The 18,002-nt window shown below is 53.5% G+C and overlaps 1 protein-coding gene across 12 annotated transcripts in view; it reads right to left on the minus strand.

Moving 5' to 3' along the window:
* ARHGEF10 (Rho guanine nucleotide exchange factor 10) overlaps positions 1–18,002 on the minus strand; it is a 92,047-nt gene that overhangs the window by 25,751 nt on the left and 48,294 nt on the right. For all 12 annotated transcript variants that reach the window (XR_010838438.1, XR_010838439.1, XR_010838440.1 and 9 more), the window contains 10 exons: positions 17,013–17,183; positions 15,366–15,511; positions 14,621–14,802; positions 6,802–6,917; positions 6,291–6,418; positions 6,016–6,116; positions 4,301–4,422; positions 3,504–3,590; positions 1,688–1,893; positions 730–887 (listed from right to left, as the gene is read on the minus strand). Coding sequence is in view for 7 of the 12 variants with exons in the window: in XM_067022455.1 (XP_066878556.1) it covers positions 730–887; positions 1,688–1,893; positions 3,504–3,590; positions 4,301–4,422; positions 6,016–6,116; positions 6,291–6,418; positions 6,802–6,917; positions 14,621–14,802; positions 15,366–15,511; positions 17,013–17,183 (1,417 nt within the window). In the remaining 5 variants the exon portion in view is untranslated. The remainder of the gene's footprint in view (positions 1–729; positions 888–1,687; positions 1,894–3,503; positions 3,591–4,300; positions 4,423–6,015; positions 6,117–6,290; positions 6,419–6,801; positions 6,918–14,620; positions 14,803–15,365; positions 15,512–17,012; positions 17,184–18,002) is intronic.

The following is an 18,002-nucleotide window of genomic DNA, read 5'->3' on the forward strand; positions in this document are numbered from 1 at the left end:
GGAATCCGCCTTCAGAAGGAACTGCTTCTGCCCTTGCAGCCCCTCGCGTCCCGGGGACCTGCAGCGGCTCCAGCCTCAGGACTCCTGGGATGGACGCTCATCCTCCAAAGAGCCTGGACCCCAGTGCCTGCAGGCTCTCCTCCCAGGGCTCCTGAGCCCCCCAGTCTCCCCGCAGGCTGGCCTAAGCCCTAGTTTTATGGTCTGTTTATGGTACAACCCCTCAGGGTGTGAGAAGTAAGACTCCTCGGATCTGTGGCCACAGGTGATCAGCCCAGGGTCTCCTGAGCCAAGCTGGCAATCAGGTTCTCCCTGTGGCGATGGTGACACCGGGCGCCCAGCCTGGGGGGAGGGGCGCCCCAGGCACCAGGCTGGTGACAGCCACACCACACCGAAGAGGCATGCACCTCACTCCATCCCCAAAGAGAAGCCCCGGGGGCCTTGGGCAAGGGCAGGATAAAGGCCTGCCCTGAACTCATCCCTTTGAGGAACACAGAGAAGCCAGCAGGAGGACTGACTTTGCAATGACTTCCGCTGCTCTTGGCGGGTGGCTGTCTATCTCACGCCCTCCTTTAAGGACCGAGCGAGTCGCAGGCGCCTCAGGACGAGGGGTGATCGAAGCTGATGAGCCTCGCGTCGTGCGAGGCTCGGTGCAGAGTGAAACGCCCTCGCCCCAGCCCAGGCGCGGCAGCGACCCCTGCCACGCTGCAGACGCGCCTGCGTCGCGCTCACCGTCCGCTCTGGCGTAGACGGCCACGGCCCCGTTGACCAGGCCGGCGTACAGGCTCTGGGGCGTGCAGGCCAAGCTCATGACCGTGGATTTCTCGGGAGTGAAGAAGTGCTGGAGCCGCACCTTCTTGGAGCCTTGGCTGCTTTTATAAATGGAAATGCTGGAAAAGAGAAACGTCAGCCCGTGGGTATGTTTGCTCACAAGGAAAAGTGCAAGCCTGCCGGGCAGGAGAACCACGTTCAACCTTCCTGCCACTTCTTCCAGAAACATCCCACTTGGCCGTGTTGTAAAGACTGCTACCACTTTGATCCCTCTCTTTTTTCTTTTAAAAGAGAAGTTCTGGGCTTCCCTGGTGGCGCAGTGTTTGAGAGTCCGCCTGCCGATGCAGGGGACGTGGGTTCGTGCCCCGGTCCGGGAGGATCCCACGTGCCGCGGAGCGGCTGGGCCCGTGAGCCGTGGCCGCTGAGCCTGCGCGTCCGGAGCCTGTGCTCCGCAACGGGAGAGGCCGCAACAGTGAGAGGCCCACGTACCGCCAAAAAAACAAAAAAAAAAAAGAGAAGTTCTGCGTTATTAAACAAACAAACAAACACACACCTTAGTTCTTCCTACAGATCTAGGAACTTCACATCAGGAAAATCATCGTAACTCTCCTTTACACTCTGACCGTGTTCCGTGTGAGAATAACACAGAACCAGGCTCTGTTTCATTCCAAAGTGTAAGAGTGACGTGCACTTCAAAGCATGAACAAGAATGAAGCGTGTCCACGGCCAAGGGCAGGAAGAACTAGAACTCTCTCCGCAAGGAGCTGCTGCCCCCCGGGGTTTCCTAGGCAACTTCCTCACTCACTGGCTCCTTCAAAGTCCTGGACCCAACAGTCTCCACCCGCGTCCCAACAGAGGGGGGTCAGGACTCCGCCGCCTCGCGGCCGGCAAGGCCGAAGGGCCCGTGTGCGACGCTCACCTCCCCTCCTCCGTCCCCAGGCAGACGGTGGGGACGCCCAGCACTCGGACGCCCGTGCTCTCGGGCTCCCGGGGCCTGTCCTCCGCGGGCACGTACACCATGCACAGGACGCGGGACTCCACGTTGAAGCACTCGATGACCTTGGGGCTGGAGTTTTGAAAGGAGACGATGGCTATCTGACCCATCTGACTGGTGCAGCTTCCGATCTGGGGGGTTCGGGAGGGAAGAAGTGGGCTGGAAGGGGCTCCACAGCACGTGCACGGCTGACACCCCACGGCAAGATCCGGCTCCCACGTGGGAACCAGCTGGCCGACGAGGACCAAATAACCTTTAAGCGGTCTGCTCGCAGAGCCCCGTCCCCTCTGCAACGTGTCTCATTAGGGTGTCCTTTTCTTTCAATTTTAATAACAAGAACACAGTTTTGTTCTTGTAAACTTCACATTCATATCCTTTAAAAACCACACACCTAGCACCACAGGATGGTGAAGGCCTATCGGTTCACAATTCAAAGTCTGAAAAAGCAGGCTGGTATCAATTTTAAACCAGGCCTTGCCTGAAAAAACAAGGACTTAAAAAGAGACAAAAAGGGCTGAGAATGGATCTCAAAGTGGGTCCCCAGCATTTAACACATCAGAGAGTGTTGTTGTTTTTTTAGAACTTGTACTGCTGCTGCCATGATATTTATGAGCCCCCTGTTTGCTGGATCACTTAGGAACACTCAGCAAGGTTTGTTTCCCAACTTAAACCTAAATTTGATCGTCTTTTCAGTGGGAAGGAGCCGGATCCTGTTACCAGGGAAGAGCGTGCCCGGCTCTACAAGAGAACAGCTCGCCTGGTTCCGGGTGGTATGCATTCTTCACAAATTCCTCTTCTTTTCCATCAGTATTGGGAATGTGGTGACCCTCTCCTTATTCTAATGGATTTTCCCCTTCTGATCAATAAGCATCCTGCCTTTCCGGGGACAATGTCAAACTGCCAAGCCCCCTCGGGCCAACAGGAAGCAGGGGTCTGACCGGGTGCAGGTCCTGAGATGGAAGAAACTTCCTCTAAATTAGAGGAATTCAAAAACCCTGAGGGAATTCAGCCCATCCCTTCGTTCTGGGCCGAGTGCAGAGAATTATCAGCTCATCAGGCTGTTTTCTTTCCAAAACTCAACCAGGAAGTCTGAGCTGGCCAGAGCTCCGGCTGTGAGACGGGGCGGGGTGTGTGGGGGGAGTTAAGCGGGGTCAGGACACCCGGGAGAGAGAGCCAGGTGGGGCTGGAAAAGGACAGAGGGCCCATCGTGGAGGAGGTGTGGCGGCTCCCCGCAAGGGGGGCACCAGGAGACCTGAGAACGCACCACATGAGCAATTCCTCTGGTTTGCACGAGCCAGCAATGTCTGCTGCAAACGCAGGACCGTTCAAAGGCAGCGCTTCATTTGGAAGAAACGAATTTTAACTGCTAAGTTCCCAGCATAAACAGCCAGCATGGTCTTGGAAGAGAAAAAAAACTCCATGCCCTTTAACCACCCAAATTGAAAAAATATTTCAATGCTTCTATTAGTTAATGGACTTTGGGCTGAATTTAATCCGGTTAAGTTTTACAGGAAAAAGAAAAGAGAGAAATGTTTTAATGCCTTAGAATTCGACCCCTTTTCCCAAAGTGAACAGCCCCCTTTCCTGTTTGTGACCCCCCCATGTCTATGAACACAATTTGGGACACACCAGCCAGTAAGAACGAGCTATCAGACCACTCAAATCTGTCATTTCTCATCTCATTAGCTGTGGATATGGATTCTTCGTGAGCTTGCATTAAAAACAAACAAAAGCATCTTACCCACAGGAAACCATGAGCCGTGGAAAACGAGTCTGGCTGATTCTCATTATTTAGGTAAGGCTCAGGATTATAAACAGCACATTCGATCTAAAGGGGAGGAAAAAAAAAAAATCAAAGGCCCTAATTTAAAATGGGAGTCAGAGGAGACCAGAAGGCATGTCTTACACGGATGACAGCGTTCTGACATAAACCACAGCAACTCCAAAGACGGAGAGGGGGAAAGATCAGTGAGCCGCAGACATTTTGCTCTTTAGAAGCAACACCTAAGTGTGCCCTGGGCAGCTGCAGCTCTGGGTTAAGGCCACGCCAACAGGGCCCTTGCCTCTCCCGGGGAGCAGGCTCTGCCAGCAGGAACGGCCCCCATCAGCTGATGGAGCTCCAGGGAAGCCCAGGTTCCAGGACTGAGCGTCGGCCAGAGACCAAAGTGAGAAAGAAAAATGTGTTTCTTAGAGAAAGACACACCCACACGTCTCTGCAGTCTGTGTGGACACAGGCCGCAGTGCTTGAGCCCGCCGCACAGGGACACTGACAAAACGCCACCCGCAGACGGGTTTGCTTCAGCCAAGACTGGGCACCATGCTTCAGGCCACCAGCAGGTCCCCGATCATGACCACGCGGAAGCCGAGGCGCCCAGCGAGGGGCGCGGAGCTGCTGGACCTGAGCCGTGGGGCCTGACCTCGGAGGAAGGCCCGGCACCGGCTCCGGATGAGCAGCCTCTGGCTTCAGACCACCACCCTCCTAGATGACTTCTACACAGACGGGCCCTGGGAGAGCCACGCCCAAGGCTGTCCCGGCACCTTGAACTCCTGCTGCTTGGCCACCGTCACGGGCATGTGTCCCACGAGGAGGGGGTGCCTCTCCTTCTTGATCTGATTTCCGTCGTCCTCCACGTAGAACCAGCCCAGATGGTTCTCTTCCTCTGCGCCCGCGCCGGGAGAAGGGAACAGAGGTGGGCGACGAGCACAGGCCCGGGGACAGGGGGAGAGTCTGGCCCCTACTTTGGGTAAGACTGGAGAACTGAGGGTTTTCCTTCTGGAAGACGGCACAGCCTCTTCTCACGGGGGAGGCTGCAGATTTGCGGCTTTACGAGGTAGGCGCTCTGGCCCGAGTCTAATGGATGCCCACCGCCCCGTTCCCACCTTGCGGACCAGCCATCGGCTGGGGGCGGGGACACTGCGAACCATCAAAGCGTAAACCGCCTGGGTCTGGCCTGTTTTCCTCTGTCCCTTTTTCAAACTAACTGAGGTGTTTAGATTCAAACACCAGGGACACGGTGAGAAGTTTTCTAACATGGCACAAAACCATGGGATAAAAACGTACGACGAAATGAAGAAATGTTTTACTACAAAGCAAGCTGTCCATCTCAGCTTGGAAAACGTGACGCATCTGAAGATAAACGGGAGCATATCCTCAGAGCCTATGTGTGTCCTTGTTCACGGGGTCACCCTGAACCTGGCCTGATAAACCACTGAGTCATTCAGGGAGGGAGGGAGCCCTGTTCCGAGGATCACAGGCCATCCCGGATGGCCTTCCTGCCACCAGTCTCAGATCACAAGGCCTATTTCTCTTCCGTATTTTACTTTCAGTTAACATTACTAATTGTTTTGCACCTGAATGAGAGTTTTACACACACATGGACGCAGGACATCCCCGTGTTCTGAGTAACAGACCTGTGTGTGTGTAAATAACATCCATGTATCTTATCCCACCCACCCATCTATCTAAATGTTTGATACACAGGTCAAAAGAAGGCAAGGCTAGGGGTTTCCCTGATGGTGCAGTGGTTGAGAGTCCGCCTGCCGAGGCAGGGGACACGGGTTCGTGCCCCGATCTGGGAAGATCCCACGTGCCGCGGAGCGGCTGGGCCCGTGAGCCGTGGCCGCTGAGCCTGCGTGTCTGGAGCCTGTGCTCCGCAGCGGGAGAGGCCACAACAGTGAGAGGCCCGCGTACCACAAAAAAACAAAAAACAAAAAAACAAAAAAAGAAGGCAAGGCTAAAGGGACGTAGGGACAACAAAATAATCAGTCACTCCTATCTCTGATAGAGCCACAGGACTTATTTTTCATGCTTGGAGGGTCTTCAGGGACAATTTGGTCCACTCCTGTGTTTTATTTCACAGGTGAGGGGTGAGGAAACAGGCTGAGATGAACCATCACTTTCTCATCATGTGGGCCAGACCCAGGGCTGGGTCCTGTCTCACAGGCCACAGACTCAAAGGACTTTCACTTGTGTTGAACCATCTCAACTAATATTAATGTTCTGTTATAATAAAAGTGAGGTTTTTTTTCCCTACAACCCTTAAATTATAACACAAACGTCTTAAAATTCACCGCACTAGGGTGGATTTTTCCCACGTGGAAACATTCCTTCAGGTGAATGGATGAACCTATCGTACAGTTTACTTCTCAGCCATGGCCTCATCCTCTTGGGCGTGCATCTCATCACAGAACAGGAACGGACCCTGTGTCTTGTCTGAACATGCCTCATTTAGCTGAGAGCAACCGGCTCTTACCGAGGGCAAGCTTGGCCATCTGCAGGTTGTTGATCCAGGACTCCTTGATGGCGGCGGTGAAGGTATTGAACACGGCAGTGAAGAAAGTCGGCCGGCCGGACCTGCCGGGGAGAAGAAAAGACAATGCACTCCTTGCAATGGGCTCCAACCTTGTGAAACCCAATTACGGGGCCTGCCCCTCAGATACAATCCCCAAACCGCGAAGACATGCACGTCATGACAAAGGGCCCTGTTCTTAGTGCTGGCCCGGAGGCTCCCTTCCGATGTTTACTGACTTGTCCTGCTTCCCCGGGAGCTGTAACTGGATCCGACAGCAGTCGGCAGCTCTGATCTCCTCTTCCTTCTTCAAAATAAGTCTCTGTAAACCCGAGGTCCAGTCGTGGGCTACCGACTGGTTCAAATTCTAGGAAGGAAATGCACAAGCACACGTAAAGATGTTAATAAGACAGGACCATCTTGAGGGAGAGAAAAAAAGGGATGCGGAGACATCAAAAACCCAGGGAGACCAGTAACACTCATGTGATCAGGAAACAAGCCTCTTTGGGAGGCGGGTCATGTGGCGCTGGGACATTCCTAAGAGAACTGACGCTCACGTCAGCCTCCGGATGAACAAAAGTTACACCAAAAGTGCTTCACCTTCTCCGAAATAGGAGAAAACGCACGGTCAGATCGATTCTTAAAGTAACATCAGTTCTCGCTTTTGGCAGGACTGGGAAGTAGGATCACATGCTGACAGCGACTTCGAAATTAAAAGAGAATTTTAAGCCAAGTGGTTTCGACTGTCACCTGATAGTGTCCTTTGAGGTTTCCAACCAGTTGAGTGATTTGACCGATGACATTTAAGTCATGCAGCAAGTTTTGTAAATCTTGATACAGCTGCCCCGGCCCCAGGTAAACTCTGTCTGCAAAACAAGACAACAAAAAGAGCACAAATCTCAAGTGTGTTCACGCCGGGGCTTGAGGAAGGAGACAGAAGAAGGGAGTCTAGTTCATCCAGATTTTTCTAAAAGGGAACGTTTTCAAGTAAGTAGATGCTTTTCCCTTTCCGACCTTTCATTTTGACATAATTTTAGACTTTACAGAAAAGCTGCAACAGCTCAGAGTTCCCTGCACCAGGTCCAGGATGTGAACCTCGTAGAACCACAGAAGCATCGTCCAGAGCAGGAATTCACGTTGCTGCAGCAACGCCAACCAGCGCGGGCTCTACTCAGACCTCACTGGCTTCCCCGCGGAGGCCAGTTTCCCAGGGATCCAAAGGCGGGTCCCACGACACACGCAGCTGTCACACCTCCTTAAGTCTCCTCCAACCTGCTAGGTCAGTGCCTCAGGCCATCTCTGTCTCATGACCTTGACATTTTTGAAGGACGCTGGTGAATTAGGCCATCGGATGTGTCACAATTTGTATTTTTAAAGCACTGTTGATGTAATCACTATTAGTAAAAGGTCCCTGGTCTCTAGAAATGACCTTTAATCGCAAGCGAAGTTTCAACATCTTCCAGCACCAACGTGAGCGCCCCAGTGAGCCTTCTCTAAACGCTTTTGTAGAAGGACCGAGAGGAGGCCTGCAACGAGCTGGGTGGGTGCACACGCTCCCAGTGGCCGCGAGGACAGTGCCCACCGCTGACTCGGGCTGATCATTTAGCCAGATGACCTAAGTCTCGGGGGACGTTAAGCAAACGGTTAGCACACAAAGAGTTCTGAAGCTGCTGGAGGGTTTCGGGAGTGAAGTGGGTGGATGGTGAGGATGTGACTTTCCACGCACCTCAGTGCAACTCTTGCCTGACCGGTGGAGTCATCTGGAAGCCCTGGGTGAGCAGCCATCCCAGGGGGACAGTGCAGAGATTTGGAGCTGATTTAGAACTCTGCCTTCTGTGTCTGTAACCAAGAGGATCAGAAATGAATAGGTACCTGTAAGGCCTCTTTACTCTCTATCAGAGAGTAGGTAAAGTGCAAGGTTCAGACAGAGATGGCAGAACAAGAAAGAAAGGGAAGGAAGGAAGGAAAGGGCAGATTCCTCTGTGCACCTTCTGAACACACAGGGACGCCCCGGAGCTGGGCGGGTGGTCCTCGGCGCGAAAACAAGAAGGGCTCGGGCAGCCCCAGGGCAGCCGCACTCGGACTCCTGGGTCACCAGGAGCCTCCTGCCAACCCGACGTGCCGGACTGGTGCTGTCCGCCGCCCGGCAGCTGGGACCCGCCAGGCCCAGCCTGTCCAAGCAGAGGGAGGGCGGGGTGGGAGCCGGGGAGGACGCGGCCCGGCGTCCGGGGTGGTCTAGAGTCACGTGTCCGAGCAGAGAGGTCGGCGGGAGCCCGCGACAGGCTCTGGAGACGGGGAAGGACGGGAAACAGGAGGTCACAGGACCGGGCCTCCTGGTTCCCCATTAAAGCTGCGTTCAGGAGGCCCCACCAGCCCCGTCCTATCTCATCAGGGATAAATCCAACGCTGCCTGAGTCACCCCATCCCCAGAGGGAGAAGAGGACTCTTCCTGGCGGGTTGGAGAATCTTCCTTATTGGGACTAGGAAGAGTTTCTCTGCCTTTACCCAACGTGAGAACATCTCAAGGTTCACACATGGGGTGAGCGTCAGGGACGCTTTACGGAAGGGCACGGTGGGGACACAAACGCACTAACAGCAAATAAGACCCTAATGAACCCAGAGGACGTGCACGAAAAACCACAGCAGCCACTCAAGTCACACAAAACAGAACAAAGGGCCGTCGTTCTCTTCCCAAACGCTACTTTCCGTTTAGAAAAGAATCTCTTTTCCTGGCTGAATTCATATAAACACCAGATCTGCAAATCAAGATTTCTGTCGGGTGGATTTCCCACCATCTGGTCACAGTGCCCAAAACCCTGGGTTTCTAGAAGCAGGCGGCTTCTCACCGCGCCTGTCTCCATGGAAACCCCTGCGACTTGGCTTGAAAATTCAGAGTTTGAAAGCTAAGTGGTGTCCATGTGGCCAAGGAAACAGCGACACTGCCCAGAGACTCCCAGAGGTGCGGACTCGGGCCGCGGCGGCTGTGGACCCGCTGCAGCTCTGAGGCCAAGGTCCCTGCGTCACACCAGCCACCTGGGTGGTGGGAGAGTCCAGGGCCGGGGGTCTCCAGGCAGGAGGCGGGGCGAGGAGGAGTAAACGGGGTACGGAGACACTGCGGACGGAATCCAGCCCAGAGACGGTGGGTGGTCCTGGGGTGGCGAGGGGGACGCAGGGCGGGGGCTGAGTAAACACCCCACTGAATGAGAGAGGCAGACCTGCCCCACCCAGCAGTCAGCAGGCCTCGGGACAAGCTGTCCAGAACTTTCCTTTCGTTCAGAAAGTTTGATATCTTACGAATCAAGGACTTTTTTTTACTGAGGAAGAACGGACTGTTAAAAATTACACATCTTCAGGGCACAGTCTGGCGACCGGATACACACACGTCCGTGGGAGCCTCTCTCCCACCCTCTCGCCTGGACCGCGCGGTGGCCTCTGCCCGGCAGACCAGCCCCCGCCGAGCACCCCGTCCCTCTCGGGCAGCTGCTTCCGCATGGAGAACACACTTCTCTGCTTCCTCTGATGGCCAGGCTGGTGCCCACAAAGGAGCCCAGGTCTAACAGGGAACTGTCCCTCCTTTTCCTTCCAGAACAGAGTCAACCCCAAGTCGCATGTGCAGCTGGAAGAAAGCTTGACTACCTGCAGAGCAAGCATCAGCTCCGGCCCTGGAGCCTGGGGCCTGGGGCCTGGAGCCTGGGGCCTGGGGCCTGGAGCCTGGGGCCTGGGGCCTGGGGCCTGGAGGCTGGGGCCTGGGGCCTGGGGCCTGGGGCCTGGGGCCCTCCGTCTGCCTGAGAAGGAGCTGGCCTCACGTGTGAGGTTAAAGTCGACCTCACGCAGGTTTGCTTCTTGTTTATTCTTTGCACTTTGTCTTCAGCTGGGTTCACTTCCCCCGTCTTCGGTTTTACCTGCCCTTCTCCCACCCTGGTCTCTGCACCGGACTGTGGAGAGCCTCCCTCTGTCCCCAGAGGGGCTCAGCACCCTGCCCGGATGCTGCTCCCCGGAGGGTAAGGATGCTTAGGTCTCTTCCAGCTTATTTTGTTTTTTTACGATTTTTTTTTTTGGATGTGGGCCACTTTTAAAGTCTTTATTGAATTTGTTACAATGTCGCTTCTGTTTTATGTTTTGGTTTTCTGGCCCTGGAGGCATGTGGGATCTTAGCACCCGGACGGGGGATCGAACCCGCCCCCCGGCATTGGAAGGCGAAGAAGTCCCAACCACTGGACCGCCAGGGAAGTCCCTCTTCCAGCTTACTTTTAATCATGGCAGTAGCCCCCTCCCTCGTTCCTGAGCAGCCGTACCCACTGCCCCGGCTTCCCCCTTCACAGCCAGACGGCAGGGATCTGGGCACCTGTGTTAGATTTCAGCCTACACGGACACGCAGTAAATGCTTCAGGATGGGAAGTGACACTGGTCCAGGCAGGCTGTCAGGCTGGCCTTCCATTCTCTCTGCAAAGCTCCTGATGGCAAACAAGGGCCCCATTTCCAAACAGGGGCGCCTGGCTCCCTGGAACTGCCATCTGTTCCCCTGCAGGCTGCCGGCGGGGGTGGGGAGGGCACGGGGCAGACCACCGCCGACACACACGTCAGTGCCATGTCCACCATGGTTCTCCCTGGCCTGTGTCCCTGCCCCACGACAGGAAAGCTCCACAGCTGGACGCTGGTCCAGCCGCTCAGCGCCCCGGAGCCCAGGCCAGCCGCTCCTGTGCCCCTACAGTGTGTCTCACTCTGCGACAGAGGTCCAGCTATGCGTCTGGCTTTTACTGCCCATTTTAAGGATTAAGTAACGAAGGGGAGAGCAATGGGCGAGAGTTTTACAAGATGGCATGTATCAGTATTGGCACATGAAAAAGTGCTTCCCTTTAAACCAGATCTAGCTGCTTCTCGCCTGTTGAAATGTCTCAGGAACCTCTCCCTGGGAAGCGTTTGCTGCTGGGCGGTGAAGGTTTCGCCTTCTTGTGTACGTGACTCTCTGAGGTTCCGGCAGCTCATCCCCCCAAGGGCCCCGTGAAGCCGGCACTGTGGCCACGGCCCCTCACACCCTCCACGGCACCCACCTGGCACAATTCCTTGCAAAGTGGGGGCGCTTTCGGGCCCACTTGTGGGAACTAAATGAAGAAAACACTCTACAGCGTCACCTTATTTCTGGCAAAAGGGAAATTTATTTTCTCATAAATCTACCTCCTGAGACAGCGTGGAGCGGGGTGAAAATAAGACGCTATTAGCACAGAATTTTGCAAAGTCAGTTCTGGGGTTGGGAGCTTAAACCAACCCAGGGAGCCCAGCTTGCAGGGCCCTGCTCTAGCGGGAAACGTTTAAGGCCATCACGTGTCACAGCTCAAGGACACGGAGGGGGCAAAGCAAAGGCGCGCAGCAGGGCCCACGCTGTCTCCACCGCTGAGTAAGAGACCCAGTCTTGCAGCACTGAGCGTCAGAGCAGAGTCGTTCAAACAGCAGAACAGTCACGTGAATATTGACGGGGAACAGGACTTCTAACTGAGCTGACGGGGCTTGAGTCCCGTCTTCCACACATACAGAATTAGCAAACTTTAGTTTGTTAAAAACCATTTTTTTAAATCTAGAAGGCATTTTGAAAACCATCTACTCCACACTCCCCTTTCACAGCCCAGAGCTAAAAATTAAACCCACCTTAAGGATGAGGAAACTACAGAGGCACACACTCAACCAGGATCCCAGGCAAACATCTGTGCCCACGGCGCCGACTGCGTCTGCCAGCATCGCCCCTGATCTCCAGACTCGGTACCCAGAGCATCCTGTCCCCCGCACCCCCACCCCCGCACTGTCTGTCCACTTGGCGCCTCGATTGGTAACACCCTGCACTTAAAATGGGTGAATTGTGTTCACTCGTATCTTTTTTTTTTTTTTTTTGGATTCCAAATATAAGTGATATCATATGATATCTGTCTTTCTCTGACTTACTTCACTCAGTATGACAATCTCTAGGTCAACCAGAGGGAAAGAATTGGGGGGAAGGATAGTTAGGGAGTCTGGGATTGACATGTACACATCACTATATTTAAAACAGATAACCAACAAGGACCTACTGTGTGTAGCACAGGGAACTATACTCAATATTTTGTAATAACCTGTAAGGTTAAATCTTACAGGGAAAAGAACTTGAGAAAGGATAGATATATGGTTATGTATAACTGTATCACTTTGCTGTACACCTGAAACTAACACAACATTAGACTGTTAATCAACTATACTCCAAAATAAAATAAAAAGGTAAAAAGAAGCAACATGTAACTAGGACTATTACAAGAGTTCTTGACAACATGAACACCAGGATGGGCGCCGGGTCTGCAACGCGCCCTCCCCAGGACACCTGGACCGAGAACATGTCCTCCCCGGGAGTCTCCCCACCTGGATACCTGCGCCAAGACACCAGCCGGTCAAACCCCCACTGTCACAATCTGCTGATGATACAGACCTGTTAAGGGACGAATGGGCACCTTAAGTCTTTCTCCTCAAGAAGCCGGCATTGCCTAAACATTAACAATCACCTTCACGCTGCTCTCCTTTGTTCCAAGAGACAGGTGTTTTACTGCGTTATCAGCACCTGTTTTGTTTTCCTTCTCTGACCTTAGCCTTTGTTCTCCTGGCGTCCGACCACACATGTCATGGAAACCATATGAGTAAGAGGATCCTTGGATGGAGACGGATCAAAGGCCCCAGATTCTACAGCAACTTCTCAGGTCTTTTTTTTTTTTTTTTTTAAACATCTTTATTTGAGTATAACTGTTTTACACTCAGGTCTTGAGGCCTATCTGGGGACCACTCAGTGGTCTCGGTCCTGCCTTTAAGGACTTAGCAGTATCACCTGTTGTAAAGCCAGAGTGAGAAGCTAGATAACCTGGAGGGAAAGTTCTCCTTAAACTCAGAACGAAGGAAAAGATTTACTCTACAGAGTGAGACACTTTCTTCTGACAGACAAGGAGGACAACACATCTGCCTTTGCCACAGCTGACAGGAGCTCGCGAGAACATCTAGGGCTCAAACGCGGCAGTAAACTTAGCCCAGGTTCTTTCTTGCGTGTAACATTTTACAAATTAAGTCATCCTGCTTTCTGCTTTTGAATACTGCTGACTTGAATCTTATTCTACGCTGGCTCAGTATGAACCATAAATCAGAAGCTGAACGTGAGAACACAGCGTTCCCTGTAACACAGCCTGTTTCATGGATCGAAGGCATCCTTGGAGATCTGAACGCAATGAGGCAATCTTGATCACAAACCCATCTTGGGATTGCTTATTTAGGCGTTATTTTTGTTCACAAAACCAAGACATAAATAGGATTTGCTATACTTCCAAGTAATTTAAAGGGACTTTTAAGAACATTAAACACACAAAATCTTCACGTTGCTCTTACTAAGTAAAATTTTAATGAATCAAGTCAACTGGGAGACCGCTTCTCCCCCCTGCCCTTTCCCACTCTGTCCCCCTCCCAAAAATCACTCCTCAGCTGGGGCTTCCTTACAAAAATCTGTGATACAGTTTGGTATTTTGATGGTTAGTTGAGACGCTATGCACGTTATTTAAACAGGAGCATGATTTTTTTTTTCATCAGCAATGCAAGAGTTTAGGAGCATATGCTCAAGGAACTAGCATCCCAAGCAGACCACCAAACCGCAAGACTGTTGACATCAGGTGAAGAAGAAGAACAAACAATAAAAGAGACCCTACATCGGATGGGACCCAACAGTCACTGCAACCTGTTCCTGTAAACCCAAATGAACGTGCATGTTCGCTTTCAAAAGCAGCCTCCTTCTGAACGTGTCAGAAACAACACGGTCTAAAAGGTTATTGAACACACCTATTTTTAATATTATAAATTTAAATATTAAGGCTCACTTTATATATGAAACGATTTATGGAAAGTTCCCATTCACTGTACTCTAAGTGCTCCACAATTCAGGGGCCAAGGCCAGTGAGTGAGTAAAATTTAGCCAGGGTTTACGTGGACAAAACCAAAGCAAAACAAAAAGAAAACAGAAGAAGAAAGTAATGATTAGGACACCACGTTCAAAATCTAGACTCTTCAGACCGTTTAGTCACCATATCTGTATTACAAGACTGTCGAGCAAGTGCTGGGACCCTCTTCCCCCGATTCTCTATGAGAGGCACAGGCGGGCACCACCTCCGTGGGGACTGAAGGGGAAGGGACGGCAGAGCTGAGACCACCACCCAGGCCCACGGTCTCTGGGACATTCTCTGCATCCACTCAACGCACCCTCCGGAGAGGGCAGGCCCCCGCCGCAGCTGCTGGCGGGAAGCGCAGGACAGGACGCGAACCAGGAGGACGGAATGCATCCCAAGGGCAGGGCCACCGCCCCCGGACCCCGACGGGGACAGGCTGAGAGAGGAGCCTCCGGCTGGCACGTGTGTCCACGTGCGCCAGCCGACGTTAAGCACAGGCTCTAGGGCCGTGTCACCTGACAGATTTACCGTCTTAACCAGGTCTCCTGACACGGTGAGGGGCTGCGGACCGAGCAGCTTACATCAGAGCTACGGCGGCCCCAGACCTGCAAGCGCGTCTGCGACGTGTCACTCACTTGGCTTGGTGCTGGCCACCACTGCCAGGCTCTCGGGCGCGGGCACCACGGGACCCCTGCCGTTCTCCCCCGCGCCCTCGCTGCCGCCGTATTCTATCACTTCCACGTGCCCGAGAGGGACGCTCCACTTCAACAAATACCTCTGGCCGGTCGACGTCAGGGCACCGCTGTCGTGGGAGGTGCTGCAAGGAGCAGAAACCCTCATGTCAGGCACAGCCACAGGAATCAGTCACCGGACGCCTCACCCCTTGGAGACTCAAGAGAGACGCCTCTGAACGGCGGGCTTGAGTGCTTCTGGCGTTCTCACCAGGACTGACCACGCGGTCCCACAGTGGGTTTTCACAGAGTACAAATATACACAAATTTTATAAGAAAAGCCATCAAAAACATATTTATAGAGAAGCAGCTAATGAGAAAGGACTTGAACGATGACACGGACAGGAACCGTAGCTGATTCAGGACGGCTAGAAACGGAGTTCGGTTCAGTTTCCAGCTCTGACACCTGCCTGACGTTTATAGAGAAAACCCACCCACGCACCCCTCAGCTCCACCCGCAGTGAGTCGGGGACCCTTCCCTGGACCCATGCAAGTCACAGGACGAGAGGCTGAGCTCTGCATACACATCTGTCCAGAGTGAAGGGGAAGCGAGGGCATCCGCTCACCGAGACACAGAGCGCCCGTGACCACGGAGCTCCCTGCAGGGCCGTGCATTTACTGGACGCTGGCCTGCCGGGCGCTGACCTACCGGGTGCTGACTGTGGCGCACATGAGCACGTCATTCAGCATGAAGAGCCGGCGCTCCTTGGTTTTCACGATCTCCCCCCGGTCGTTGTAGACGGTTTCTATCACGTCGTCGGAGCGGACGAGGTAGCGACTCCCGCTGCTGAGAAGCTGGACGTTCCAAGACCACCGAGAAAAAGAAGAACAGTGAGAATGAAGCCTGGCAAAATACACGAGCGGACAACGTCAAGGTTTTATAGATTCTTTTTTCTGTACACATTATCCCTATATTCCCAATCACGCTTTGTGCATGTACGGTATAGAGTTCAAAAAGTGGCTTTTTTTTTTAAGGAATCTACACAGTGGCTGGGACCTAACTTCCTACGTGAGCAGTTTCTCTAGCTATGAGGTGCTGACGCAGCCACGAGGGCTCCGCTGGTTTTCACCTGTCACTCTCTCTGTTTCAGTGACTCCTAGGAATACACGCTCCAGTCCTTACAGACGGTCACCCCAACCCTTCTGTTACTTAGGACACCGTATCAACCGGGAACGCCTGTAAGTGAAAGTCATTATTCTGTGATTTTACTTTTCCCAAGGACAGCGTACTGAAGAAAACATCCTGACTGCTCACCGTTTGCCATGTTTTACTTCTCTGAGCCAAACAAAGTACTCTTGGTTCTTTGGAAAGAGGCTTCATATTAATTAGTAAAGTGACGTAGGTCATACAGAACTTATTTTAGCCGTTCAGCCCAGCAGGAGAGCCAGAGTCCTCGGCCCAGGCGTCCACACTGGCCGGCCGGCCTCACGGGGGTGAGGCTGCATCCTCACTGGCACAACGGTAAGCAGTGCGTCACCTCTGAGGGCCCTCGGACCGTCGGGGGCTCCCAGACATCCGGGTACCGTGGGGAAGCTGGATTTTAAACAACATGAGCCACCTCGAGAATATCAGTGAAGGGAATTTTCTGCTTATAAAAATTCCTGTACAAATCCTTCGGAGAATCAGGGAAAACCTAAGCTTAAAACACATGACAATAAAGTTCCTGTAGTTAAATCACTGGATGTCAGTATCCAGTAGGAAAGTACCCCTGCTGACAAAAGAAAATTATTTAACACAGCTCATATCCATTAACCTCTTCCTGTGGACTAGAGCTTCAGATAAAAACGGCAAAGCCTACGTGAAACTGGAGTCTGGTGGCAGGAAAATGGCTTTGTAAATATGAAGCTGAGGTACAGCTTTGCTGAGGAACTGCTTTCATGCTGTGTTCTGCGTCCCTCCTTCATGATAAATACAGCCCAGTCCACGCACCGTGGCTAAAGTAGGAACGCATGTGCACATCTATGCTTCGAGTAGGGCTACGATGAAACACTGCATTTTGAAAGTAAAATTCGGCTAAAAGAGTGGCTCTTAACATTTTTGGGGTCCTGGGTCCATTTGAGGACCTCGTCGATCTACGAGCCCCTTTCCTGAGAAAATGCACAGACTACGAAGGCTCTGTGCACACTTGGCAGCGTTCGCGACCCCGAGGCTCCCCACGGACCCTCAGTAGAGAACCCTGGGCCGAGGGACCCTCCGAGAGGTTCCAGGAGGTTAGCAAGAAGTGGCTCGGAGAGCGAAGGCTCATTAGCACGAAGGAAGCAGAACGGCCTCAGCACAGAGTGGAAAACTCTCAACCTTGTTCAGGTACCGCTCGTTTATGGCTTTTGCTATTTGTTTGATTTCGCAGCGCTGGTCAGCGTCCCTCCTCCTCTCGTTTAATTTCTCTGCCAGTGTCTCCAGCTCTGTCAGCGCCATCTGGAGGGGCAGCCGGTCGGGGTGTCCTCGGGCCGTGTTCTTCAGCATGTCCTCGAGGAGAAACAAGGCAGAGGGGAGTGGGATGCGGGGCTGGGAGCAGCGGGCGGTCACCACGCACCCCCGCCCACAGCACCCCGCGGCTCCGGCAGCCAGAGGCTGGCCCTGGCATCCGCTGCTTCTAGGGAATAAAGTAAAAGCCCTGGGAAAGGGTAACAAACTCAGTGAGTCACAATTTGGCTGAACATTCAAAGCTCCTTTTGCAAAAACAAAACTGCCTTACTAAACGGGGATGGGAATGGATGGGAACAAGACGCCGTTTTCCAGGAAGGGACCCATCCCTACTGGGAGCTCGCCAGGACCTCAGAAATCTCTGCTCTCCGGTAACGGTCAGGCTGCTGTTCTCAGCGTGAGCCACACCAGTGGACCCACAGACGGCCAGAGTCCCCTTCCCGCCGGCGGGTCTGCGTCCCGAGCGCCCCGCTCTGAGCCATCGGTCCGGGCGGAGCGGGGAGGCCCTGCAGGAGCACAGCACGGGCACCAAGGGCACCGCGGGGGTGGCGAGAGCCAACTCCGGGCTCTGAGTCAACTTTCGAGGGGGACGTCTACACCCCGGGTGCAGTCGCCTCGCCGGCTTTCGCAGAGGAGGGGAGCAAGACCGAGGCCTCCCTGCCCGGGCCACTCGGCCCGCCCACCCCCGGGAGCTTCAGCAGCAGAGCCCTGTCTTTTTCAGCTTCCTGTTCTCTTCGGTCTGGAAAGAACTCGCCTCACAATCGCACGTTCCCCGTTTGAACGAACAACACGCAGCATTCCACGCGATCGTTTCCCTGCGAACCACACCAAACCCGACAAGGCAAAATGAATCATCTTCAC

The sequence above is a fragment of the Kogia breviceps genome, chromosome 20, assembly GCF_026419965.1.
Source record: "Kogia breviceps isolate mKogBre1 chromosome 20, mKogBre1 haplotype 1, whole genome shotgun sequence".
In the NCBI taxonomy this organism is placed as follows: domain Eukaryota; kingdom Metazoa; phylum Chordata; class Mammalia; order Artiodactyla; family Physeteridae; genus Kogia; species Kogia breviceps.